Below are 27,911 nucleotides of genomic sequence, written 5' to 3'. Positions count from 1 at the left end.
GGCTGGAAAGATAATTTTAGGAGCCTTCAGAGTATAGGGACTTCTGAAAGCCATGAGAAAGGATGAGAGGTCACTTGGGGGTGAGGGTGGGGAGGAGTGAGATAGAAGAAAAGAGATGACTCATCATGTCTTGTAAATTTTTTAAAAACTTAATTGTGATTATCTGTGTTCCCCACTAGCAGTAAGGGTTATGAAAGCAGAGAAGTCTTTCCATACATCATGTCAATTCCCTGTTTATGAAATAGAGTAGACACACAAATGTTTATTGACTGAATAAATGTAGAAATTTTCTTCCCTCCACCTCCGTACAATACATTGTATGGATATACCATAATTTTGCCCCAACTGGTTCATATTTAGGTCTTTCCATGCCAGTCATTAAAAATATGTGTGAGCATATTTATAGAAGTGGTGTGCATTTGAAAATTTAATAAATTTTACCAACTTACCTTTAAAAGAGTTTGTACCATTTATGAGACTGTTTGTTCCTTAAAATTTGGCCAATGCTATCTTACCAACATTGTCATTTAGAGTAGTTTATTATTGCTTGCCAAATGGATGCATCAACCCTACATTCTTCTTTCTGTGTAAAGGATATGGAGATGACTGACATAAGAATGATAGTTTGATTTTAGAGACATTTTCTTGATATGAATCTAAATTTCGATAACATTTTTGGTCTGTGATGAAATATTCTGCACCTCAGAATTGTACAAGCTGAGCTCCTCCTCCAAGAGTCCTACCCGGAGTTCTCTAACTCGGGCTAATTCCTGTCTGGTGTTTGTGCCGGACGTCAGCCTGTTAGGTTGCCTCAGGAGGGCTCTTCCTTTTTCTTTCACCTTATTTGTCAAATGGGTCAGCTGAGATAATGGATGTAGAGAGTGCAGCACGGTGCCTGCCACGTAGTGAGAGCTCAGTGTGAGTTAGCTAATGTTGCCATCAGTTGTGAAACACTATACTTTTCTTTTAATATTTTGCACCAATATGTGAAGGGCTTCGTGTTTGTTTGTTTATTTATTTGGCTGTGTCGGGTCTTAGTTGTGGTACACAGGATCTTCGTTGCAGCATGCGGGATCTTTTGTTGTGTGTGGTGAAGTGCTTCTTAATTGAAAAAAATAGAAAGTTTTATACTGTAAGGAAAGGTCAGCTTTTGTTCTGTCTTCTTACTGTTAGGTAAGTAAGAATTTCAGCAATATTCATTGCTTCTTTTTAGTTTGAGGAATAAGAATGCTGACCCATCTGGTCAACAAGCAATCCTGTGTAGTTTTTTTTAGTTATTTGCTGGGAGGAGGCTACCTCTATCAATTACTGGGAGAGGACTGTTGAAACTGTCAATTATAAGTGACATTTAAAAATCACCCCCCTCCCCCAACTCCTTTTTTTTTTTTTTTTTTAAAAGAAAGCCATCTGAATAGAGCAAAGCTGTTATTTGACCAGGGAGATAGAAATTTGGATGTTGTTGCTGCTTAGTATTAGTGGCCGTCAGTAACTTCAACTGAGAAGAGTATGAAATAGGCAGCCTCCCAGATGTCTCAGTGGTCCTTGTCCCCTCCCACTCCGAATCAGGCTGACCCTCGTGGCCTGTGGAACCCAGCGGGAGGGATGGTGTGTGAGGCTGGGGCAGAACAGCCTCAGCCTTGGTCTCTTGGGTCACGTGTCACGCAGTGCAAGGACGCTCCGGCAGCCCTGTAGAGACCCCTGTAGGAGGGACCGACTGGCTGACACCAGCATCTGTGTGCTCACTGTGTACATGAGCCCCTGTCCTTAGATGATGGAACCCCTAGCCAGCATCTGGTGACAGCTCACGAAAGCCCCGAGGCCGGACAGCTCCCAAGTTCCTGATTCAGGGTCGTGAGAGAGAACACGTCTGTTGTTATTTTAAGCCACTAAGTTTTGTGGTGATGTGGTTTGCAGCAGCAAGATGACTGGTCCAGAATGATTTGTGATAAGCCGCTTAGCCACATGTCCACACTGCAGGCCAGGGCTTAGCGTGTGGGGTGTCATGACGAACAGTTGAACTGAGACATTGATCCCGCAGCTGAGCAGGGAAAGACAGGTCTGTTAGTTCCTGAGAAGGCTGTACAAGTTTGTGTTAGTATCTTCTAAGTGCGACACAGTGAGAAGAAGCCTAGACCTGTCGTTTACCAACAGCTGCAAAACCTGCACGACTTTAACGTGAAGCCCAGCACTCTGAGCAGCGCCAGCTTTTACTCCCGGCACCTGAGCTCCGGCAACCTTCCTTCACTGGATGTGCACACACGGATTCTTCAGCTTTCTCCGTCCCTACGTGCACATCTTCCTGACCCACTTTCATTTTCATGGTCGGTTATAGTTCCTCTCTTGCATAAGACTGATGTGTAACAGCGTGCAACGGGTGTGAACTTTGCGTCTTAAAGCCACACGTGCTCCTTACCTCAATTCCCCTGGGCAGGAGCTGCGCACCGCTCAGCCGCGGCCAGGCCTGGCGGGGACTCCGGTGGCCTCGGAAGGCTCAGCTGCAGAAGTGGGGGGATCTGCTGCCACGATCGCCTGCCGTGTGGATGGGAAGCCACCCCTCAATTCCTTGCCACGGGAGCCCTCCACGCGGCCGCTTGCTTCCTCTGAGCCAGCTCGGGATGCACCGACACTGTGCATCACCTTGGCGTCATCCCGTGACCCTCGCTGTCTTGTGGGGTCAGAAACAAGCCACAGATGCTCGCCTTGGAGGAGGGGAGATGGCGTGGGGCTGGAGGACGAGGAGGCCAGGGGTTCTCTGGGAGGAATGCCAGGGCTGGCCGCCACCACTGCTGTCTTTTCCTCTGACACTTCCAGCCCGTCCTGGTTAAATCCAGCTCTTCCTTCTCCTTAGCTGCAGGGCCTGCACAGAACTGGATGTGATGGCAGATACACAGTGGTGCTGCCTCTTGGTTGCAGCTCTTCAAATTCTTAAACTTCTTCATGACTGACACCATTGTGCACCCTCCACTGTTTTTGGAAGTTCAGCGCGGGAGACCTGGCTATTATGTGGGCTTTCCAAATATGCAGCCTTAGGCACCTCCTTGGCAAGGAGCGGCCCAGCCTCTCAGCTCCTTGAGCAGAGCCCGTGCCTTCGCAAGGTGTCTGTACGAAGGGCCACTAAGTGTGTGCCCTGCAGGTGTTTCTCAGGCACAAGTAACCTAAACAAATGGGAGACAAATTTCCCCCAAACAAAAAAGCCTCCACCACTAGGACCCCTTTATGGCCTCCATGTAGCACAGGCGCATTGAAGGCCTATGGTCTGAGTGCCGCCCGACACCGCACCTTGCGGGCTGCTCCTTAGCGGTGCCTCCGGGGGCTGCGGCCCCACCCCTCCTCTCTGCTGAGCTCTGTTCAGTCCAGACCTCTCTGCACTGAAGAGTGATCCTCCACTGAGCCACAGATGATGCCCTCACAACACAGTTTTTTATTGGACTCATTTATTCTTTTTATTATATTTATAAATATTTATTGTTTTATTTTATGCATTTTTATGCTTTTATAATCCAATAGTTTATTTATGTTGTTACTCAAGTTGTTCCAGCTTTGGCCATTGGGAACTGTATCATTTGGCTATGGGGTGGCTTTTTAAAAATTTTTAATTATTTATTTATTTCTGGCTGTGTTGGGTCTTCGTTGCTGTACACGGACTTTCTCTAGTTGCAGTGAGCGGGGGCTACTCTTTGTTGCGGTGCGCGGGCTTCTCATTGTGGTGGCTTCTCTTGTTGCAGAGCATGGGCTCTAGGTGCGCGGACTTCAGTAGTTGTGGCTCGCGGGCTCTAGAGCGCAGGCTCAGTAGTTGTGGCACACGGGCTTAGTTGCTCCGCGGCATGTGGGATCTTCCCGGACCAGGGCTCGAACCCATGTCCCCTGCATTGGCAGGTGGATTCTTAACCACTGCGCCACCAGGGAAGCCCTATGGGGTGGCTTTGTTTTGTTTTGTTTTTGAGTGCTTCCTTACTTTCAGACACTAAAAGGTCCTCCATTTTCTACATTTCCAACCCCTATCCTAGAATCTGCCATTTCTCCAAGGAGCTCAGGTTCCTTTTATTGGAGAACGGTATTGAAAACTGAGATTTGGGTGCTAGGTGTGCACTTTGCTATTGGGTTTTTTTTGCTTCTGGGCCCTCTCAGCTGATAGGGCAAGGAGACGTATGTGTGTGTACTAAGGCGTATAAATATTTCTGTATTAGCCGTCGCTATGTAAGACTAATCATGAGTTCATACTGAGGTCTCCCAGGCCACTTGCTTTGTGGTCCATCCTCGCTTCTCTGTGAGCTCCCCGTGCAGCTGCAGCAGAGAGAGAAGCCGGCTCCCACATCTGCCATCCACCAGGTGACTGTCCAGTTCCAGTGCCGGGTCCAGCAGTGTCAGGCTTGTTATGACACATATCCCCATGGGAAACAGCTTTACCAACTAGAGTACAGTGCTTCTGGGCAGTGCTTCTTGTAATCTCACAGATTCTACTCATTTCCAAAGTTACTTAGGTCAGCACTTGTTTACTACAGGGACTGACGACCCTCTTCCTCCAGCCAAGAAGGCGATGTGGTGTCCTCGGTATCCCGTCACCTATGACATCTGTCTGTTTACACTTGTAACTTGGAGTCTCATTTTGGACCTTGAAAGGGGTCCTGATTTAGGGGCTCAGTTTTCTTGCCCCTCTCATTGAAGTGTGAGGCTTGCAGTTGACATGTCTGTAGAGAGACGGTCTTGGATGTTACGGAGTGTCTCTGTCTCTGTCATTTGTCGGCTGCTCTGAGGGTCTCAGTTTGTGTCCTGATAGTTGAGCTACATCCTGTATTTCATATCACATGTTTCTTTTTGGGGGAGAAAATTCTCTCACGTTTGCACCAAATACCGTCTTTTCCTGCCTAGGACATCACCCCTCTGGGTCTCTTCTGGTGTTAGCAGTCTTCCATCTCCACTCAAACCAGCAGGCAGTGGTTGACAGGTTTGGTTTAATTTTCCTTGGCCCTTTGTCGTATCCTGGAGACCTGTTTGGGGAAAGCTGCCCTCCTCCTGGTTGTGGGTGCTCCCCTCATTCCCAACATCAAGGAAACAAGGTCTTCCCCGCTGGCATGTAACCTAGCTGCCGTGCTGGTGGCCCTTGGTATTTGTCAGCAGAAGCAGAAAATTGCATTTATGCAGAAGTCTTAGTTAATCCTACAGGAGGAACGTGTCTCTCCTTCTCCGGTGGTGTTCAGAGTTCATTCTTTTACTTCAGTGCAACTTGTTTTGTTGGACAACTTACTGACATTAGTTTTGACTCCCACCAATGTCAGTAAGTTGTCCAGCAAAACAAGTATTCCCTTGATTCTCTTTTAAATAATCTGTCAGTTGAGATGTTACTTTTCAAGCCCCTTTTCCTTTTCAAACATTCATAGTTGATGGCGCCACAGGCAGAAAAAGAAACACAGCACAGCCCCTGTCCTCCACCCCCTCCACACTTGCACTGTGGGCTTAGGGCTCTCGTGACTGTCATCGTCCAGGTGAAAGCAATTAGCAGAAGTCCTTCGTTCGGGCCGAGCTCGCAGGTCACCTCTGAGCAGCACAGGAAATCCACCTTCCCCCTGAGGCCTTGGGCCCCTGCGATGGGATGGGTGGGCGTGAAGGCAAGACCTTTTTTCTAACAGAAGAAGCAAAGAGGAGTAAAGATTGGGAAGTACCTGTTATTTTTGAAAAATACAGCTGGTTAGTTCTCCACAAGATGTCTATTTAATGGAGAGAATATTGAAAGGGTCATTTGAGGTCTTTGGATGGCAAACTCAGGGGTTGGAGTGTGTCTCAGTTTGGTGAGTTGCGGGAGTTTGGGAGGCTTCTGAACAAGCAATGTGACAATAATTGAGTTTGAGCACCTCTCACAGGGCAGTGGAGGAGATGGTCTGTGTTGGAAGTGGGAGATGGGCTCGGAAGTGCGGGGAGAAGTGCCGCAGCTGTGGGGGCTGGGAGGGTGCCCCCAGCCCAGGACACCAGGACACCCAACACTGCGCTGACCCCAGAAGGGCTCCTGTAGAGCCTGTGAGCTTAATTTAACCTCAGACCAACCCCTGTGACTGCTGTATTAGTGAATCCTTTCAGATTAAATTTTTGGAGGGAAAAGTTTTCACAGATGTAGGTAGTTGTTAAATGACTTCAGACCAAACTTCCGAGTGGTCATAAAATGTTTCAGATGCTTTATATTCATAATATGCTTCTCAATATTCATATTTTAAATTATTATCCCTTATAATAGCTAGAATTTAGGGCTTACTGTGTGTGATACAGTCTTACTGTGATACAGTGTTAAGTTTAGGATCTTGGCTTATGGATGCTGGCTAACTTTCAAAAAACATTTACTAAATACTCACTGGGCATTTCAGGGAAACAGCCACAAGCAAAAACCAGGAAGCTTCTCAAGGGATTTGCATAGTAACAGTGGAAGAAAGAAAATAAACAAACATAATAAATAGGTGATCAGTTAATTAGAAAAATAAAGCACAGTAGGTGGATTGGGGAATGATGGGGAAGCCATGCAGATGCAGGAAGGGGGGCCCTGACAGGAGCGCTGCGGGTCCCTGAGAAGTGGGCAGGAGGCTGGCTCATGCAGGCTGGGGTCAGAGGGCTGAGGGTCAGTAGGACTTGAGCCCGTTGATGTGCACGGACAGGGGTCCAGTTGGGAGGCCCTGAGGGAGTCGATGCTGAGACAGTGGCTGGAGGAGAAGGCATTGAGGACACAGGGCGGTTTCTGAATCCACTTAGAAGGGAGAGTCAGCAGGGCAGGTTGCTGGGTTAGTTGTGAAATGAGCGAAGGGTCAAGGGTGACTGAAAACCTTTCTGCTGGAGCAGTGGGACAAAGCTGCCATTTGGAGACGGGCGGCCAGAGGGGAAGCAGGTCCGAGGCCGTGGGACCGGGAGTTCAGGCTCCTTGTGCTGGGTTTGCTCTGTCTGCTGGGATTCTGAGGAAGGGAACAGAGTATGAATGGCTGGAGGGGCTCAGCAGGATGGTGGGTGTGGCCTGCAGAGGACAGGGGAGGGTGGAGGTGGAGGGGAAGCTGGCAGAGATGGGAAAGGAAGGGAATTGGCCTGGAGGAGGAAGGGTGTCTGGGTGGAGGAAAGAATGGACTAATTTACATGCTCTTTTCAGCCCAGGCCTTAGATGTGACTCGGTTGCTGGTCAGAATCAGAGTGCATTTGCATCACTGATATTGGCCAGATTGTTTTTAACCACCCCTGAGGTTCAGTCATTTTAGTGCAGTTTCGCTGTACATGAGCTGATTCATTTCAGTTCGAGGCAGGTAATTAATCTTTTTTTTTTTTTTTTTTTTTTAGTATTAGTTGTTTTTTGTTTGTTTGTTTTTTTATACTGCAGGTTCTTATTAGTCATCAATTTTATACACATCAGTGTATACATGTCAATCCCAATCGCCCAATTCAGCACACCACCATCCCCACCCCACCGCGGTTTTCCCTACTTGGTGTCCATACGTTTCTTCTCTACATAAGTATCTCAACTTCTGCCCTGCAAACCAGTTCATCTGTACCATTTTTCTAGGTTCCCCATACGTGTGTTAATATACGATATTTGTTTTTCTCTTTCTGATTTACTTCACTCTGTATGACAGTCTCTAGATCCATCCACGTCTCAACAAATGACTCAATTTCGTTCCTTTTTATGGCTGAGTAATAGTCCATTGTATATATGTACCACAACTTCTTTATCCATTCGTCTGTCGATGGGCATTTAGGTTGCTTCCATGACCTGGCTATTGTAAATAGTGCTGCAATGAACATTGGGGTGCATGTGTCTTTTTGAATTATGGTTTTCTCTGGGTATATGCCCAGTAGTGGGATTGCTGGGTCATATGGTAATTCTATTTTTATTTTTTTAAGGAACCTCCATACTGTTCTCCATAGCAGCTGTATCAATTTACATTCCCACCAACAGTGCAGGAGGGTTCCCTTTTCTCCACACCCTCTCCAGCATTTGTTGTTTGTAGATTTTCTGATGATGCCCATTCTAACTGGTGTGAGGTGATACCTCATTGTAGTTTTGATTTGCATTTCTCTAGTAATTAGTGATGTTGAGCAGCTTTTCATGTGCTCCTTGGCCGTCTGTATGTCTTCTTTGGAGAAATGTCTATTTAGGTCTTCTGCCCATTTTTGGATTGGGTTGTTTGTTTCTTTAATATTGAGCTGCATGAGCTGTTTATATATTTTGGAGATTAATCCTTTGTCCGTTGATTCGTTTGCAAATATTTTCTCCCATCGTGAGGGTTGTCTTTTCATCTTGTTTATGGTTTCCTTTGCTGTGCAAAAGCTTTGAGGTTTCATTAGGTCCCATTTGTTTATTTTTGTTTTTATTTCCATTACTCTAGGAGGTGGATCAAAAAAGATCTTGCTGTGATTTATGTCAAAGAGTGTTCTTCCTATGTTTTCCTCTAAGAGTTTTATAGTGTCCGGTCTTACATTTAGGTCTCGAATCCATTTTGAGTTTATTTTTGTGTGTGGTGTTAGGGAGTGTTCTAATTTCATTCTTTTACATGTAGCTGTCCAGTTTTCCCAGCACCACTTATTGAAGAGACTGTCTTTTCTCCATTGTATATATTTGCCTCCTTTGTCATAGATTAGTTGACCATAGGTACGTGGGTTTATCTCTGGGCTTTCTATCCTGTTCCACTGATCTATGTTTCTGTTTTTGTGCCAGTACCATATTGTCTTGATTACTGTAGCTTTGTAGTATAGTCTGAAGTCAGGGAGTCTGATTCCTCCAGCTCCGTTTTTTTCCCTCAGGACTGCTTTAGCTATTCGGGGTCTTTTGTGTCTCCATACAAATTTTAAGATGATTTGTTCTAGTTCCGTAAAAAATGCCATTGGTAATTTGATAGGGATTGCATTGAATCTGTAGATTGCTTTGGGTAGTATAGTCATTTTCACAGTATTGATTCTTCCAATCCAAGAACATGGTATATCTCTCCATCTGTTGGTATCATCTTTAATTTCTTTCATCAGTGTCTTATAGTTTTCTGCATACAGGTCTTTTGTCTCCCTAGGTAGGTTTATTCCTAGGTATTTTATTCTTTTTGTTGCAACGGTAAATGGGAGTGTTTCCATAATTTCTCTTTCAGATTTTTCATCATTAGTGTATAGGAATGCAAGAGATTTCTGTGCATTAATTTTGTATCCTGCAACTTTACCAAATTCATTGATTAGCTCTTGTAGTTTTCTGGTGGCATCTTTAGGATTCTCTATGTATAGTATCCTGTCACCTGCAAACAGTGACAGTTCTACTTCTTCTTTTCCAATTTGTATTCCTTTTATTTCTTTTTCTTCTCTGATTGCCGTGGCTAGGACTTCCAAAACTGTGTTGAATAATAGTGGTGAGAGTGGACATCTTTGTCTCGTTCCTGATCTTAGAGGAAATGCTTTCAGTTTTTCACCATTGAGAATGATGTTTGCTGTGGGTTTGTTGTATATGGCCTTTATTATGTTGAGGTAGGTTCCCTCTATGCCCACTTTCTGGAGAGTTTTTATAATAAATGGGTGTTGAATTTTGTCAAAAGCTTTTTCTGCATCTATTGAGATGATCATATGATTTTTATTCTTCAATTTGTTAATATGGTGTATCACATTGATTGATTTGCGTATATTGAAGAATCCTTGCATCCCTGGGATAAATCCCACTTGATCGTGGTGTATGAGCCTTTTAATGTGTTGTTGGATTCAGTTTGCTAGTATTTTGTTGAGGATTTTTGCATCTATATTCATCAGTGATACTGGTCTGTAATTTTCTTTTTTTGTAGTATGTTTGTCTGGTTTTCGTATCAGGGTGATGGTGGCCTCATAGAATGAGTTTGGGAGTGTTCCTTCCTCTGCAATTTTTTGGAAGAGTTTGAGAAGGATGGGTGTTAGCTCTTCTATAAATGTTTGATAGAATTCACCTGTGAAGCCATCTGGTCCTGGACTTTTGTTTGTTGGAAGATTTTTAATCACAGTTTCATTTTCATTGCTTGTGATTGGTCTGTTCATATTTTCTGTTTCTTCCTGGTTCAGTCTTGGAAGGTTATACCTTTCTAAGAATTTGTCCATTTCTTCCAGGTTGTCCATTTTATTGGCATAGAGTTGCTTGTAGTAGTCTGTTAGGATGCTTTGTATTTCTGCAGTGTCTATTGTAACTTCTCCTTTTTCATTTCTAATTTTATTGATTTGGGTCCTCTCCCTCTTTTTCTTGATGAGCCTGGCTAATGGTTTATCAATTTTGTTTATCTTCTCAAAGAACCAGCTTTTAGTTTTATTGATCTTTGCTGTTGTTTTCTTTGTTTCTATTTCATTAATTTCTGCTCTGATCTTTATGATTTCTTCCCTTCTGCTAACTTTGGGTTTTGTTTGTTCTTCTTTCCCTAGTTCCTTTAGGTGTAAGGTTAGATTGTTTACTTGAGATTTTTCTTGTTTCTTGAGGTAGGTTGTATAGCTATAAACTTCCCTCTTAGAACTGCTTTTGCTGCATCCCATAGGTTTTGGATCGTCGTGTTTTCATTGTCATTTGTCTCTAGGTATTTTTTGATTTCCTCTTTGATTTCTTCAGTGATCTCTTGGTTATTTAGTAACGTATTGTTTAGCCTCCATGTGTTTGTCTTTTTTACGTTTTTTTCCCTGTAATTCATTTCTAATCTCAAGGCGTTGTGGTCAGAAAAGATGCTTGATATGATTTCAATTTTCTTAAATTTACTGGGGCTTGATTTGTGACCCAAGATGTGATCTGTCCTGGAGAATGTTCTGTGCACACTTGAGAAAAAAATGTAATCTGCTGTTTTTGGATGGAATGTCCTATAAATATCAATTAAATCTACCTGGTCTATTGTGTCTTTTAAAGCTTGTATTTCCTTATTTATTTTCATTTTGGATGATCTGTCCATTGGTGTAAGTGAGGTGTTAAAGTCCCCCACTATTACTGTGTTACTGTCGATTTCCTCTTTTATAGCTGTTAGCAGTTGCCTTATGTAGTGAGGTGCTCCTATGTTGGGTGCCTATGTATTTATAATTGTTATATCTTCTTCTTGGATTGATCCCTTGATCATTATGTAGTGTCCTTCCTTGTCTCTTGTAACATTCTTTATTTTCAAGTCTATTTTGTCTGATATGAGTATAGCTACTCCAGCTTTCTTTTGATTTCCATTTGCATGGAATATCTTTTTCCATCCCCTCACTTTCAGTCTGTATGTATCCCTAGGTCTGAGGTGGGTCTCTTGTAGACAGCATATAGATGGGTCTTCTTTTTGTATCCATTCAGCAAGCCTGTGTCTTTTGGTTGGTTGGAGCATTTAATCCATTCACGTTTAAGGTAATTATCGATATGTATGTTCCTATGACCATTTTCTTAATTGTTTTGGGTTCGTTTTTGTAGGTCCTTTTCTTCTCTTGTGTTTCCCACTTAGAGAAGTTCCTTTAGCATTTGTTGTAGAGCTGGTTTGGTGGTGCTGAATTCTCTTAGCTTTTGCTTGTCTGTGAAGCTTTTGATTTCTCCATCGAATCTGAATGAGATCCTTGCCGGGTAGAGTAATCTTGGTTGTAGGTTCTTCCCTTTCGTCACTTTAAGTATATCATGCCACTCCCTTCTGGCTTGTAGAGTGTCTGCTGAGAAATCAGCCGTTCACCTTATGGGAGTTCCCTTGTATGTTATTTGTCGTTTTTCCCTTGTTGCTTTCAATAATTTTTCTTTGTCTTTAATTTTTGCCAATTTGATTACTATGTGTCTCGGCGTGTTTCTTCTTGGGTTTATCCTATATGGGACTCGCTTCGCTTCCTGGACTTGGGTGGCTATTTCCTTTCCCATGTTAGGGATGTTTTCGACTATAATCTCTTGAAATATTTTCTCGGGTCCTTTCTCTCTCTCTTCTCCTTCTGGGACCCCTGTAATGCGGATGTTGTTGCGTTTAATGTTGTCCCAGAGGTCTCTTAGGCTGTCTTCATTTCTTTTCATTCTTTTTTCTTTAGTCTGTTCCACAGCAGTGAATTCCATCATTCTGTCTTCCAGGTCACTTATCCGTTCTTCTGCCTCAGTTATTCTGCTATTGATTCCTTCTAGTGTAGTTTTCATTTCAGTTATTGTATTGGTCATCTCTGTTTGTTTGTTCTTTAATTCTTTTAGGTCTTTGTTAAACATTTCTTGCATCTTCTCGATCTTTGCCTCCATTCTTATTCCGAGGTCCTGGATCATCTTCACTATCATTATTCTGAATTCTTTTTCTGGAAGGTTGCCTATCTCCACTTCATTTAGTTGTTTTTCTGGGGTTTTATCGTGTTCCTTCATCTGGTACATAGCCCTCTGCCTTTTCATCTTGTCTATCTTTCTGTGAATGTGGTTTTTGTTCCACAGGCTGCAGGATTGTAGTTCTTCTTGCTTCTGCTGTCTGCCCTCTGGTGGATGAGACTGTCTAAGAGGCTTGATGGGAGGGACTGGTGATGGGTAGAGCTGACTGTTGCTCTGGTGGGCAGAGCTCAGTAAAACTTTAATCCACTTGACTGTTGATGGGTGGGGCTGGGTTCCCTCCCTGTTGGTTGTTTGGCCTGAGGCAACCCAACACTGGAGCCTACCTGGGCTCTTTGGAGGGGCTCGTGACAGACTCTAGGAGGGCTCATGCCAAGGAGTACTTCCCAGAACTTCTGCTGCCAGTGTCCTTGTCCCCACGGTGAGCCACAGCCACCCCCTGCCTCTGCAGGAGACCCTCCAACACTAGCAGGTAGGTCTGGTTCAGTCTCTCCTGGGGTCACTGCTCCTTCCCCTGGGTCCCGATGCACACCCTACTTTGTGCCCTCCAAGAGTGGAGTCTCTGTTTCCCCCAGTCCTGTCGAAGTCCTGCAATCAATTCCCACTAGGCTTCAAAGTCTGATTCTCTAGGAATTCCTCCTCCCGTTGCCGGACCCCCAGGTTGGGAAGCCTGACGTGGGGCTCAGAAGCTTCACTCCAGTGGGTGGACTTCTGTGGTTTAAGTGTTCTCCAGTCTGTGAGTCACCCACCCAGCAGTTAATGGGATTTGATTTTACTGTGATTGCGCCCTTTCTGCCGTCTCATTGCAGCTTCTCCTTTGTCTTTGGATGTGGGGTATCTTTTTTGGTGAGTTCCAGTGTCTTCCTGTCGATGATTGTCCAGCAGCTAGTTGTGATTCTGGTGTTCTCGCAAGAGGGAGTGAGAGCACGTCCTTCTACTCTGCCATCTTGGTTCCTCCTCTATCAGTAATTAATCTTGTTGCTTAAGGACAGCTGATGAAATTTGACTAGTAAGAGAGTGTTAATGGTGTCCACCTCCTTTCTTTTTATACCCGATTGGTACGCTGTGGGAGAAGTGACCTGGCCAGCAGGTCTGCTCTGTGTTCCTGAAGAGGAGAGCCTGCTCTGGGTGCCTCTTCATCACGGCCCCATGTCAGTTAATTTTGTCAGCTGTCAACGTTTGTCTAATGCTCATTACGCATTTGAGGAATAGAAGTCTCATTGGATGTATGAACCAGTGCTGTCCAACATTTGTCTGTTTGTTTTCTATTGTGTTTGGTGTCCTGGCCTGCCCTGGTGCTCCCAGGCGCTCACACACACACGTGTCACCAGAGAGCAGCAGTAGTCACCAAGCACATGGGTTAGTGTGTCTTGGTTTTGTCCTTTTCTTGCCCGTAGTCTTCTTTTACCTTGTATACCTGTATTACGTCTCCATCCTCCAAGTTGTTTGCGTTAAAATCTTTAATCAAACCCAAAGTCTCCTACCTAATTCTTTTTTAAAAATAAATAAATAAATAAATAACTTTATTTTTGGCTGTGTTGGGTCTTCGTTGCTATGCGTGGGCTTTTCTGTAGTCGTGGCGAGTGGGAACTACTCTTTGTTGCAGTGCGTGGGCTTCTCACTGTGGTGGCTTCTCTTGTTGAGGAGCACAGGCTCTAGGCGCGCGGGCTTCAGCAGTTGTGGCACGCGGGCTCAGTAGTTGTGGCTCGCGGGCTCTAGAGCGCAGGCTCAGTGTTGTGTTCATTACTGCTGTACAGCAAAGTGACTCACTTATACATATATATACACATTCTTTTTCATATTCTTTTCCGTTATGGTTTATCATAGGATATTGAATTTAGTTCCCTGTGCTATACAGTAGGACCTTGTTGTTTGTTTATTTAAAATTGGATTGGTACCTGCCATTCAAAACACACCACCTTCCTAACACCCAGGCCCACGTTACTGGTCAGGGAGCTGAGAATCAGAAGAGGGGGTGGTTTCTCTCCCCAGCCTGATGAAAGGTCCTGCCCCACCAGGGACGGGGCTGGGTCAACACAGCCCAGTTCTTTACCTGGGGACATCTTTAGAAGCATGCAGATTGGTTAGAACATTCTTTATCTTTTCCCAGTGAGAATTCGGAACTATTTTCTCAGTTATAACCACATCCTGGTCATTCCTAGTTTGTCCTGTCTTCCCAGATTTCTCCCCGTTGTTCGATGGCAGGCATTTCTGCAAACCTTCAGTCACACGTTCATCCTTTAGCCTGGTTGCTCCCAGGGGCTCCTGTCTTTGGTTTTCTCTCTGCTCGTTCCGGCCCTTCCTCTGCGGAGGCCCGAGGGCTTTTCGGCGCAGGTGCTCGTTAGGTGCTCATTCTTAGAGTCACGGCTGTCCTGCAGCCGCAGCTGGGAATGGGGACTGCTGCTCCTTTTGCCTGCCCCTCCCAGACGTGAGGCTCCCGGAGGGGGCGTCTCTAGACCTCTTGGCACCCTCAGCACTAGACACAGAGCCTGGCGTGGAGTGTGTCTTCAGATGCAGGGGCACCATTCACTTGTGACACCCACTGTCACGTGACCATGGAGGGTGAGCTGATTGGACCGGTCAGGAGGGCCCCACACACCCAAGTCCACGCGTGCAGTTTTCTGTGCTGCTCTCAGGAGACCAGGCCGCGGTCACATACCAACAACCAGGATGTTTCCCAGTTTAAACTTTGTCGTCTCTGTCCTTCCCACCCGGCCTCCATTCAGCTTTTTTGTTTATCACTTAGAGATCCCATAATCTTTTGTTGGGGTCGGGAGACGCAGAATTAAAACTCGTTACCTAAAATTTCCTATTCTCTGCCCTCTACCTACAGTTAGTTGCAAAATCTCATTGACTCTGCTCCTGAAATGCTGCCGTTTCACCCCATCCTTTCCATTTCACTGACGTCCTCCTGGTTTTGGCCCCTTGGCGTCTTCCCTGGGCTGGGCTTGGGACCTTCTCACCCTGGGTCTCTGTTGTGTCCTGCAAACCGTGCCCAAATTAACCCTCCAGCCTTGATTGTTGCTTCTCTCCCCACATTTCACTGGCTCCACCTAAAATAATTTCCAGCCAGTCCAGTGGTGAGCAGGGAGTAGGGTTGCTTAACCTCAGGCGTCTAGAGCTCTACCGTCTGAAGTTGCTTCGGCATAAATTGTCTGATGAAGTCTCCTGTTTCAGTTAAAAAAAATCTTTCGAAACAACAACAAGCAACAACGATGAAAACAAACAAAACAATCACAGTAAACCCGACTCTCTAGGAAGCTGCGCTGCGTCCTTGCGCCGTGGGGCCCGAGGGGCACAGTCTCTGTGATGAAGTCCAGACGTCGACCTGGGTCTGAGGCTTGTAGGGGCCGCAGGGCCCTGCTCATCCAGCACTAGCTTTGTGGACGTGTTGAGAAGCTTCCATCTCTTCAGTGCTCAGGAATTATTTGTGTATCATGGGGGCTTTCTTGTGGGAGAAGATCCATGAAACTTCTGAGCCTTTTTTAAAATTTCTGGAGCCAGTTTTTTTGTAATTTGTACCTTTTTAGAAAATCATGTTCTTGTAGGTTTACACATTTACTGCTTTGATTAGTATTTTCCAGTTAATCTAATATTCTAGGGTAGCAGTCCTATCTGAGGGGAGCTATGTGGTTTCTTTACTGTTGTTCCCCAGCATCACAGCCAGGGACAGCCATGTCGTGGGCTGCCGAGAGGAAGGTGTGTCTGCCGCGAAGCTGCGGTGCAGGGCTGCCGGCCACGGGCAGGGCGTTGGGGTAGCGCTTCGGGGATCCTCAGCGGTAACCCGCTTGGGCTGATGTATACCTCACGGTTAGAATTGGCCCGGGCAGCCTTGGGGATTAAATTAATTTATATCAAGTTAGAAAGCATCAGCTGCCAGAGTCAGGGAGGCCTTCTGGAGGCTGAGCCCGCTCTCCAGGCGGTCTCTCATGGAGAGCAGCTGGGATGGTCCTCGGAGGGCCTGCTGTGCATCTCCTTTGTGTGAGCGCGGTTCTGGGGCCCACACAGAAGCCCCCGTCTTTGACTGTGACCCCCACTGCATTGCGGTTGGTTCCTGTGCAGGTGAGAAAGATTTGTAACCTTCTGAAATCAAATACAGCACATATGGTTGTTTTCCTTAGGCCTTTTCCCCTCCTTAGGTACACTCCGCGGGATCTTTGTGCCCGGAGGGTGCAGCTCTGTGATCTTCCTCCTTCCTTGGAAGTTGAAGGAAAGAAAGTTGTTCTCTCTCTCTTTACCACTTTCTTTTGCAAAAGATTAAAGAAGGACGTGTACGGGGCTCAGGAGCAGATCAAACAGTAGGAAGTCCCTGCAGTGACATTTGAGAACAGGTGTAAGTGGTGGCCGTGCGTGGAAGGAGTTAGTTGTGTTCCCTGTGCTGCACTTGGCTGTCTCTTCTGGACGTTCTCCCTGTTTGTGGCGAAGAGTTTCCAGGACATAGGCTAAGGGCCCCCCTTCCCTCCCTGGCTCACCCTGGGGTTCTTTTTCCAGCAGCCACCGCCAGGTCCCGAGGGCAGGGCCGTGTGCCGGTGCTGAACAGGCCCGTCCCTAATGAGCTGCGCCGCCAGCTGCACAGAGGGCGAGCCCTGTTCTCCCTCCGGCCCCTCTGAAGAGCGGGAGCCCAGGAGCCCTTCTCATGTCCCTTCTCGGCTGATTTGCTGATCACCACCACCCCACCCCACCCCACCCCCCGCCCTCGCCCCAGAGCATCTTGGCAAAGTTCAGATTTCTGTGCTCACAGCTCAGTGCCCACAGTGAAAAGGAAATACAAAAGGGGAGGAGGAAAGTGGGGGTGGGGCGCTTGAAGGGTGTTTATTTCTTGTTGCCTTAGCCTAAGCCTCAGGCTCCCGGCTGAAGGCGTATGTGGTAAAGCTTTGAGTAACTGGATTTGGGGATAGTTTTATTGGCACATGCACACAGGCCATGTATTAAGAGTTTGAATTTCTGTCGTTCAGAAACCTGAATTTTGAAAAGACCGCTTTTCTATCTCTTCAGTCTGCTTTTTTCTACACACCACCACTTAAGGAAGATGAGATAATTGCTGTGCTCACATGCTATAGAGTGTTTGCTGTGTGCCAGGCTGGTCTGGCTTTGCCTCATTTAAATCATCACAACAACGCCTGCACAGGGAAACTTTTAATGTGATAAAGTTTTTTTTTTCCTATAATAAACTGTGGTAAAAGACACAGAATTTACCATCGTTTTAAGTGCACCATTCAGGAGTGTTAAGTATATTCACATTGTTCTGAATCGGCTCCAAAACGTTTTCACCTTGCAAATCTGAAACTCTTATCCATTGAAGTGAAAACATTTTAACCGATAAGCCGGCACCTTTTTTTTGTTCAGCAGGATTGAAATTGCTCTCCTGTTTCTCCTCTGCTGTCTCTCTGTAACATCAGGCCCAGGGCCGTGAGTGCCGAGGCTGCGCCCGGTGCCCTGGTCACCATGTGGCAGCTGCGGGGAAGGACAGCTGGCTGTCCAGAGGCAGTGCCTTCTTCCTCGGACTGTCCACCAGTTGTGTGGGTGAAGCCCTGCTGAGCCAGAGGCAAGAGTGCACCTCACAAGTTACCAGGGGCCTGCGTCTATTGTGGTTTGTTTTCTAGGTAGCTTCTGATTTATGAAGCATAATATCATAGAAATTCGTGTGAAAAGCAATTGTATATTTTGTGAGTTACTGTTTGTGAGTCACCGTATCCCATGGGTGAAATGGGAGGCAGGGGGTGGGATTGCGTTCATAATATCAGAGCTCCTCTCAGTACTCATTTGAGAGACATTTCAAGCCTGTCCGGTTCCCCTTGGAAGAGCTGATTCAGTATCCCTGGTGCACAGCCTTGTATGTAACCGCCTTCCCAGTGGCTACCTAGATTATGGTTGTGCCAGAAAGGCAAGGCCAGGTTCACTGGGGACAGGTTTTCACCAGTGCCATTTAGACTCTCCGCCAGAGTTGGATAGAACAGATCATTTAATAATTTTTTCAAATGTAGGTAGGGGTGTTAGTCTTCACTTTCTGCTGATAATGCTAAGAAAACAATGGTTGAATCACCGATGAAGCCTGGGTTCTGAGGCCAGCAGAAAATACAGTGCAACAGCTTTTTCTTTCCTTTTTTAAACCTCAGATTCACAGATTGTATTAATCATAATTCTTGGTTCATGACACATTCCCATCATTGGTTTGTGGATGTTTTCCTTCCGGTTCTAGTGTCACTAATTCTGGCTAATCTATTGAATGAGGTGGCCTGGGACTTTGTGCTTCATGGGTCCAGCCTCTTCTCTCACTGCGGTTTCCTTTGGGGTCTTGCCCAGTGTGACTGGGCTTCAGTAGGAGCCCAAATCTTCCCTTGCTCTGTCCCTCTTGTGCTCCTGTTGGGCTCTGGATGTGCCTGTCTCCCCTCCTGCTGTCTGTCTCGTTCAGCTAAGTCCCTCAGAGTCTCCGCTTGGCTGTTGCTCGAGCTGCAGTGGCCTCATCTCCACCCTCTGCCGCAGCAGCTGGGCAGGTCCCACCCTCTCCACGGAGGGCCCCACCTCGGGTGTTGGGCCCCGGGAGCAGCGCCCTTCCCTCCCACAGCACCGGTTCTGTGCCCAGAGGTGCTGTGTCCCGTCTCCTCCCCCCGCTGACCCCAGCTCCCCAGGGCTCAGGAAGTGCTGGGTGCCCCGGAAATGTTTGTTGAATAAATGAATTCTGACCAAATATAGTTCAAATCCTTGTTATGTTTGGTCGGTAGAATGTAGAAAAGAGCTCTGCCCGAAGGAATTAGTAAGCTAATAGAAGGATAAGAGCCATTGTAATAAGCATGCCCATCGTTACCAAATTTGTAATGTAGGGCAGGCACGAGGTTTTCACGCTTGGGCCTTGTCTTTGAATTCTGAGTTTCGCTCACCGGGGCTTTCAAGGCGTCTATGCCCCTTCCTTCTCAGGGTAGTTTGTATTTTGTTTGCTTTTATCAGTTGGTGTGCTTAGCAATTGTTTGTCATGTGAAGTTTTCAGAGTGGGTGTTTACAAACTTAGAAACTTTTAAACATAGAATAACGAACGGAACGATTAAAATAGCTTTAAAAAGACCTTTACCATTTTTTAAAAAATTTATTTATTTATTTATTTATTTATTTATTTATGGCTGTGTTGGGTCTTCGTTTCTGTGCGAGGGCTTTCTCTAGTTGCAGCGAGCGGGGGCCACTCTTCATCGCGGTGCGCGGGCCCCTCACTGTCGTGGCCTCCCTTGTTGCAGAGCACAGGCTCCAGACGCGCAGGCTCAGTAGCTGTGGCTCACGGGCCTAGTCGCTCCGTGGCATGTGGGATCCTCCCAGACCAGGGCCCGAACCCGCGTCCCGTGCATTGGCAGGCAGATTCCCAACCACTGCGCCACCAGGGAAGCCCAAGACCTTTACCATTTTTACAGCAGAAGTGGACCCCCTCTTGTGTACACTGACCGGTACTTGGTGTGGGCAGAAACTGCGTCTTTGGCACACCTCATGCTTTCCAAACCACTCATAAGACCCTTGCAATTTTGGTTATGAGCCGGCCACACCACAAGCGTAGTGGACCCTTGGGAAATCGCTTGCACGGTGGGTGGACGGCATCCTGGTGGACCAGACGTGGGCCCTCTCTGCGTCCCGGGAGCTGGTGACTGGGGCGTGTTCCATCATCTCAGGGAACACTGGTTCACTGTGGGAGCTTGAGAAGGGAATAGAATCTCCCAAAATTCCACGCTGTCACCTTTTGTCCCTGTAGCTCCTCAACGAACCTTTGTTTAGAGTATGTGCGAAGTCAAGCTAAATCTTTGGCATCTCTGCCTAAACCCCAAGGACAGCACGTGCACCTCCCCTGAGATTAGCCCCTTAGCACGGCATTGCCTCACTTCTCTTCAGGTGATGTAAGCTTGGCCTTGGCGCTGGCAACCTCCTTCCCTCAGGCCTGTGGGGACCACAAATTGCTTATTTCCTACTAGTGCTGCTTCTCAAGGTAGCATGGTTCTGGAAAGCTGCTGCAGTTGGTTTACCTGTTGAAACTCCTAAATAAATGAATACTTTCTGAGTAATTACATATTTGCTCCTTTACACTCTTGCGAAATAATAGAAAGCAAAACAGTATATTTATATAAGTTAAGCTCTTTTATGACTGTGCTGGCATTGACTTGTAAAAAGAGGTGTCTGTGTGTGCAGGTGAAAGGGATGGAGCTTGGTAAGGAGCAGTGGGGGAGTAAACTCTTGGAAAACCAAAAAGGAGGGCAGTTGGCCCATGATGGTGACGGCAGCGGTGGTGTGGTGGCGACCTGGAAGGGACGAGTTGCTGGCTGTTAGGAAATCTGCATCTGTGTCCGAGCTCTCAATCCCTCTCCCTTCTCTTCCTCCTCAGGAGTTAGAAGCAGCTCTACACAGAGATGACGTGGAGTTTATCAGCGACCTGATCGCCTGCCTACTTCAGGGCTGCTATCAGCGAAGGGATATCACGTGAGTAACCCCAATCTTACTGTTTCTGGCGGAGGGAAGGAATTAACCAGTCCTAGTGGTGTTTCGTGTCTCCTGGAATAAACCAGAGCAGATCACTGGCCAAGACATAACAGTGTATTTACACACGGTTCCCAGGTCCCGTGTTTGGCTCCTTCTGCAGCTGAGTTTACATTTTATTGTAATTCTTGACTTTATTTCACTCTCAGAAATCTGTATCCCTTACTCTTGGGTCCACCAGCTACCATATTCAAGTGTGGAGTGTGTTCTCTCAATGTAGGGCTTTCTTTCTGATCTGTGTTTTCAGTATTGGTAAAATGATGCCTAACAAATTAAAACTAGATTTTTACTGTATTTCTGCCCCTGGGGTATGTATCTTCCATTCACGTAAACAGTGGCATCATTTCTAACATGGAGCTTCTGGGCCCCCTCACACCATAGTTGCCAAGTAGACAGCTGTCTGGTACATTGAGATGTGTAGAAATTTGGAGCAAGATTTCATCTCTGTCAACAAATAAAGGATCTTCCTGATAAGGCCTCATCCCTTGTTTTGATAGAGTTGATAGATGTTCTCTTGCTACTATGTTTCCACACAGAGCTGGACTGTGCGGCCAGCTCCCGGGAAGCTGAGACAGGACGGGCTTCGCCGTGCAGGCAGGAGTCTGGGGTGTTACGGTTTACAGTTTTCAGACAGTTAAAAAAAAAAGACGGTGTCTGAAATATTTCTGTTCTAGTAGATCCACTCCTAGGTGCCTGTTAGGGCTGGGGGTAGACGTGTGGTAACAAGGTGAGTGAGGGGTTGACGAACTGCTACTGCATGCAGCGCGGAGCTCGGCGTGTGTGTGTGTGTGTGTGTGTGTGTGTGTGTGTGTGTGTGTGTGTGTGTGTGTGTGTGTGTGTGTGTGTGTGTGTGTGTGTGTGTGTGTGTGAGTGTGTGTGTGGAGTGATCATCCCGCTTCCTTTCCGTGTTTGTACTTCTGCCTGTTTCATGCTGTAGTCGTCATCTCCTGCATTCTCCGCGAGTGTACTGACTGTCCCCAGGGCGTCCAGGCTGTCGTGCTAAACAAAGAGTAGAAAGAAATCTACCATCTTACCACTTAAACACCATGACAAAAGGTTTAGTATATTTTCTCCCATTTTCTTTTTGAGATGTAACTTGGGAGTTTGTGTGGTTTTTAAGCAGTTGTGGTCATACTGTGTATGTAATTTCACTTTTTCTTATCTTTCATTTTTTTCATCACAATGACAATTTTTCTTATAACCACCTTTTCTTTAAATGAGATTGTCAAATACTCCGATTTAGTAGATGAACATTTGTGCCCAGCTTTTAACTGTTAATAAACATGCTATATTACATAGCCTTGGACATAAAAGTTTGCACACCTTAGTGAATCATACTCTTAAATTTCTGCAAGTGTAGTCACTCCGTCAAAAGAAATGCCCACTTAAGATTCAAAAAATAAATTTCCAGGCCGCTCACCCCAGAGGTTGCTCCATTTCACCCATGACCATCAGTGTCCGAGGGGGTCTGTTTGCCTCACCTCGCTCTGGCCAGGGTGCTGGAGGGCAGATGCCCTCGGGACCCTCGGTCCTGGGTCCCACTTCAGAGTATGTGCAGTTGCCATGGCAAGCGCTGTGACATCCACAGAGCACGTGGCCTGTGTGAGAAGGGGCCATGGACCGAGCCGTCATGGGGTGCTTCCTGAGCCAGTGCCCTTATATTACAGAGCCCAGAAAGAGGGTGAGTGAAGGAAGGACGGACCCCCCACCCCCACCCCCGAAGTTGCAGGTGGGAAAGTGGGTGTCTGGGGTTTGACGCCCTGGAGCAGAGGCTAGGGGTTGCAGAGCAGAAGGTCCCATGTGGTTCAGAGATGTGATTTATTTGAGCTGCAACGTCCAAAGTCTTACTAGCCCCTGAGTGTTAAATTTTGGTTCGTTGCCGACATCTAAAATGAGACTTCATGTTTAAACCCAGTTTGTAGCTTTTAGAAAGCATCTAAGACACTGATCAGCTGGAGGGAAGACAGGGCCCCAGCCTGCCTGGTGGCTCTCGACACAGAGGCTGGTTGTCACTCTGCATCTGTTGGGCTTGCTTGGCCCACCTGCTCACCTTCTTTCCCTGCTCGTCTCCGGCGTGCACAGACATTCGAGGAATCCTGTGGCCACAGCACAACAGGAGTAGGAGCCTAGTAGGCCTTGTAGGCTGGGCGACGAGTTCGGGGATGTGATCCTGAGGGCAGGGAGGGCGGGGGACCAGGAAGGGGCGAGTGAGTAGATCAGGCCTGAGGGCAGAGGCGAGCCCATCATGAAGGCCTGTTCGTGGGTGAAGGTGATGACCTGGTGCCTCCTGCCTGACAGGCTGTCTCTCCAACCTTACTGCGCACAGTCGTGGTTTGTGGACTTGAATTTCCTGTTACATACTTAGGCCGTGTCTTCCATGGGTGTGTTGGTTGATGATCAAGCACAAGAAACGCCCATTTAAAATTTGCGGGGCAGGTGTCCCCTGCCCTCGGCAGCTCTGGATACTGCCTGTCGCACGCCTGCCTTCTCTGTGACGGTGGGGACGGGGACCAGGCTGCAGTTGAAGGTCTGAATAGCTAGAGTCGGCTCATACCATCTATGGAGTAGAGCTTCCCTTCCCTGTTGGCATGTGGTGTCTGTTTGACATTTTACCAGGTTTTTGACACGTGAGAATCCACTCGGCTGTTCCTGGCTGTACCTGCCAGTCTCTTTTGGCTCTGATACCATTGCTCTTAACTAATCCTGCTTGTTAGTTCTTCCAGAAAATGATATAATCTTGTCATATTCCAGAAGGAAATCTCCATATTTTGATTAAAGTCCTTATGTTGTGGGACTCCCCTGGTGGCACAGTGCTTAAGAATCCGCCTGCCAATGCAGGGGACACGGGTTCGAGCCCTAGTCCAGGAAGAGCCCACATGCCGCGGAGCAGCTAAGCCCGTGCACCACAGCTACTGAGCCCGTGCTCTAGAGCCCATGAGCCACAACTACTGAACCCGTGTGCCACAACTACTGAAGCCCGCAGACCTAGAGCCCGTGCTCCACAACAAGAGAAGCCACTGCAATGAGAAGCCCACACACTGCAATGAAGGCCCAACGAAGCCAAAAATAAATAAATAAATTTATTAAAAAAAAAAAAAAAAGTCCTGATGTTGCTCAGTAAAAAGTTGTAGCTTTGTTCATGTAGGTCAGATCCGTTCCTGGGTTACTTTAACTTGTGTTGCTGCTAAGAGTTGAGTGATACTCAAGCACCGTACAAGTACTTCCAAGTGTAGAATATGATATACTCCTAACATATTCCTGTGTTTGTATCTTGAATCTGCCCAGTTTATTGACCTTGATTTTTTAAGGTTGATTCTCTTGATGTTCTAGGTTATCAACCCCCTTCCTTTTCATGTTTGTGCTTCTGCCTGTTTCATGCTGTATTCGTCATCTACTGCTATGTAACAAATTACCCTAAAACTTAGCAGCTTTAAACATCAGTTTCTCTGGGTCAGGAATCTGCTGTGCCGGCCGTGCTGCTGGGACCATGGCCGCCCTCGGGAGGGCTGTATGTTTGTTTCCTGTGACTGCTTAGCGCAGTTCACAGGCCGAAGAGCTGAAACTGCATTTGGTATCGGTCGGTTTTGTGGGTCTGCACGTGGCTTGTCGGGGGCCCCGCTCGGGGTGTCTGGAGGCCTAGCTGGGGAGGGACACAGGGTCCTTCACGCTGCTGGCAGAGTCGCCCTGGAAGCTGTAGGACCCAGGTCTTTGTTTCCGTGCAGCCCTCTCGGCCCAGCTGTGTCTCCCCTCGTGACCTGGCGCGCTCGCGGGAGTGTCCTCGCCTGCCCAGTTTTGTGACCAGGAGCGAGCCCCAGATGAGCTGCGCCCCACTCAGGAGAGCCCACCATGCAAGGCTGTGAACACCAGGGGGGCCTGTTGCACATGCTTTTGCTTGTTAATAGTGACTGTATTCTCCAGAGGAAAACTGCATGTTGATGGTGAGGCTTATGCTTGCATCTAATCATGTGTACTTAGTTATTAACAACATATCATAAGTTCTCTGTTTTGGTAGGCTTTTGGACAAGAACCAGTTGATTTTTGGATAGTCACATGTGGTCCTGTATAAATGAATTATCAACAAGAGGTTTTGATTTTCCCTTTTGTTTCAGTAAATGGCTATAACTAACTTGTTCCTAGTTTAATTTTCTCCCATATTTACCATTAGCCTCCACTATAAATGTACTTACATTGATAATATCCCCTATAAAAAAAAATTAGTTTGAAAATAATGGGTGTTCTACAGGATATTCTTAGGTTAGAAGCAGGCTTCTCCCATCACTCATCTACTTTCACTTTGGTACGTTTCATTTCCTCAGTCTTCTTGTGAGGCTATGAAGAAGAGGTAGAGGGAGATCCCCTCAACGGCTAACCGGGTCCTGTTTTACAGGGAAGGAAACATCCAGAGACTTAGGTAGCCAGTTAGAAGATGAATAATCCCTACAAAGAATTGAGAGATCAGGAGCCCAGATCTTCATCCCTCATAGAATCTGAAGTATGAGTCTCTAACTCTGACTCTTTGTTTTCTGTCGTCTTTACATGAAATTAATGATTTTAGCAGTATAAAAAAATAAATTCTGGGCTTCCCTGGTGGTGCAGTGGTTAAGAATCCGCCTGCCAATGCAGGGGACACGGGTTCAATCGCTGGTCGGGCAAGATCCCACATGCCGCGGAGCACCTAAGCCCGCGTGCCACAATTACTGAGCCTGCGCTCTAGAGCCCGCGAGCCACAACTACTGAGCCCACGTGCCACAACTACTGAAGCCCGCGCGCCTAGAGCCCGTGCTCCGCAACAAGAGAAGCCACCGCAATGAGAAGCCGGAGCACCGCAACAAAGAGTAGCCCCCGCTCGCCGCAACTAGAGAAAGCCCGCGCGCAGCAATGAGGACCTGACGCAACTGAAAATAAATAAATAAATTTTAAAAAAAAGTTTTAAAGCATCGCCTAAAGTAGTATAGAGCAGAAACCCCACCCCTCCTGAAGATGGGGTGCCGGGTGGGCTGTTCTGGACAGTTTGCTTTTTCACACATGTGTACCTAGAGGTGCAAATGGCATTTAATATTTCAGAATGTGTCTGTCTCATCAAGCTGTGCTGGCTCATCAGACACCCGCAGACGCCGTGTCACCCTGTCTTCTGTGTCCTCCCCAGCCCTTCTGCTTCTGGGTACGGTGCAGAGCTGCCCGCCCTCCCCAGTGCTGATGGCAGGCCTCTTAACACTAGTTTCTTCCTTATGACAACACTGTGTCAGTTACTCCTAAATGATTTCTTTTGAAACGAGAGGTTAATTTATTTTAAAGAAACAGAAAAAGTGACCCTAGTTAAATGAATGTCATAAAATTTCGGACGGTGGTGTAACCGGGAGGAGAGAAGAGTTTTTTCCCCTTCCTTTTACAGGCAGCTGCTTCTGTGACTTTTTTGCTGTTGAAGGAAACTGTGAGTCTCGGATGGACAGAAGCAGAATTAGTGGGGGGCCCCTCAACCCCCTGTGGAGGGGGGATCCTGGTGCCCTCCGTGCTCGTCCCCCTTTCCTGGGGACAGCGGGTGGCAGTGTTGGTCCTGCTGTTCTGTGCTGGGCCAGGGAGGCAAGTGATGGTTCCACCCTTTTTCATATCATACCTGTGAGGTGTCAGAGCATTGCCGAAAACATAATCTGTAATTTTATTTGTGTTAAAAACAGCTAAGTATACATGAAATAAAAAAATTTCTGAATGGACAAGTAAGTTTGGGGTCTGGTTGATCCAAGTTGAACTAATTGGTCTGAAGTGAGGCTCAGGCTTCAGCCCTTTAAAAACTTGTTTTTGTTGATATATTATAATACACACAGAAAAGGGCACATTGCCTAATCATACAGCTCAGTGAATTTGTACGAACTGAATACACCTACGCAGTGATCACTCAGACAAGAAAACATCACAATGAATTTTACTTTTTCCATTGAAAGGAATTGCCTAAAGTGATCGTTATTCTGTCCCTCCAGTGGTATCCACGTACATTTAGAGTGAATTTGTGCTCGGTATTCTCTGAAGTTTTATTTTCATCCCACCCTAAAGAAAGAGGATTTTGGACAGATGAATGCTTGCCGTTCTTGGTTCTAAGGCTTACCTGTTATGTGGAGCTAAGAAAGTTCCTTAATCTCTTTGTGCATTACTTGCCTTATCTGTAAAATGGTAATGATAACCATACCCATTACTAAATTTATTGTGAGATTAAATGAATTCACTTATGACAGCCTTAGAACAGTCTTGAGCTTTTAGTAAATACCAGAAACATCTACGTGTGTGGAGTAGGAAGTGGATATTGACCCAGGCTACTTTGCATGTCTTAAATGTTGCGGTTTGCACGTCTCAGAACTGGGGTCAGCAACCTTCTTCTACGAAGGGCCAGAGAATAACCATTTTAGGCTTTGTGTGGGTGACATGGTCTAACCTACTCCCCTCTGCCATCCAGTGCAGAAGTGGCCAGAGTAGTGCTTCGTGACTGATTGTGGCTGTGTTTTATTAGATGTTCATAATCTGGAATTTGAATTTTATATCATTTTCTTGTGTCATAAAATAATATCCTTTTGATTTCTTTTCTCTTCCAACCATTAAAAAAGAATGATTTTCACATTCTTAGCTTACAGGCTAAAGATAGACATTCAGGCGAGCTTTGGCCCATGGGCCATAGTTGGCCCCTGTTTTTAGAAAATTAAATAGGTTCCTATTTCTAATTCCACAAACTCGGTCACCATGCTGCTCAAGATAATACATTTCCATGTCCTCAGAAAGTGCCCTTTGCACTAAATCTAACCTCCCCACACCCCCAAAACCCCACTGCATCCCACACAGTGACCTGATTTTTATTGATGCAGATTGTTTTGCCTTATTCTAGAATTTCGTGTGTGTGTGGCTGGGATCGTGCAGTGTGGGCTCTGTGTGTCCAGCTTCTTTGAGGAAGCACAGGGTCTGTGTGATGCTCACTGACGCTGCTGTTTGTATCAGTTCTTTGTTCCTTTTAGGGGAGGGGGTCTGCATTGGATTCCAGTGCAAAAATATATCACAGTTTTTTTGTCTACTAGTTGGTAGACTTGTATGTTGCCTCCAGTTTGGGGCTGTTGAGAATAGAGCAGCTGAGAACACTTGCATGGATGTTTTCGTGGATGTCTTTTCGTTTCTCTCGGGAATTGCTGGG

General features: G+C 46.4%; 1 protein-coding gene and 1 non-coding gene across 2 annotated transcripts in view; one reads left to right on the top strand and one right to left on the bottom strand.

Moving 5' to 3' along the window:
• CECR2 (CECR2 histone acetyl-lysine reader) overlaps window positions 1-27,911 on the top strand; it is a 151,462-nt gene that overhangs the window by 66,778 nt on the left and 56,773 nt on the right. Inside the window, 1 exon segment of the mRNA XM_068560773.1 lies at window positions 20,592-20,686. Within this exon segment, the coding sequence (XP_068416874.1) occupies window positions 20,592-20,686 (95 nt within the window).
• LOC137775975 (small nucleolar RNA SNORD113/SNORD114 family) lies at window positions 18,344-18,413 on the bottom strand. Its single transcript, XR_011076101.1, has one exon. It is a non-coding gene; the product is annotated as a small nucleolar RNA SNORD113/SNORD114 family (small nucleolar RNA).

The sequence above is a fragment of the Eschrichtius robustus genome, chromosome 13 (genome assembly GCF_028021215.1).
Source record: "Eschrichtius robustus isolate mEscRob2 chromosome 13, mEscRob2.pri, whole genome shotgun sequence".
Lineage (NCBI taxonomy): Eukaryota > Metazoa > Chordata > Mammalia > Artiodactyla > Eschrichtiidae > Eschrichtius > Eschrichtius robustus.
This window is presented reverse-complemented; position numbering and strand designations above follow the sequence as displayed.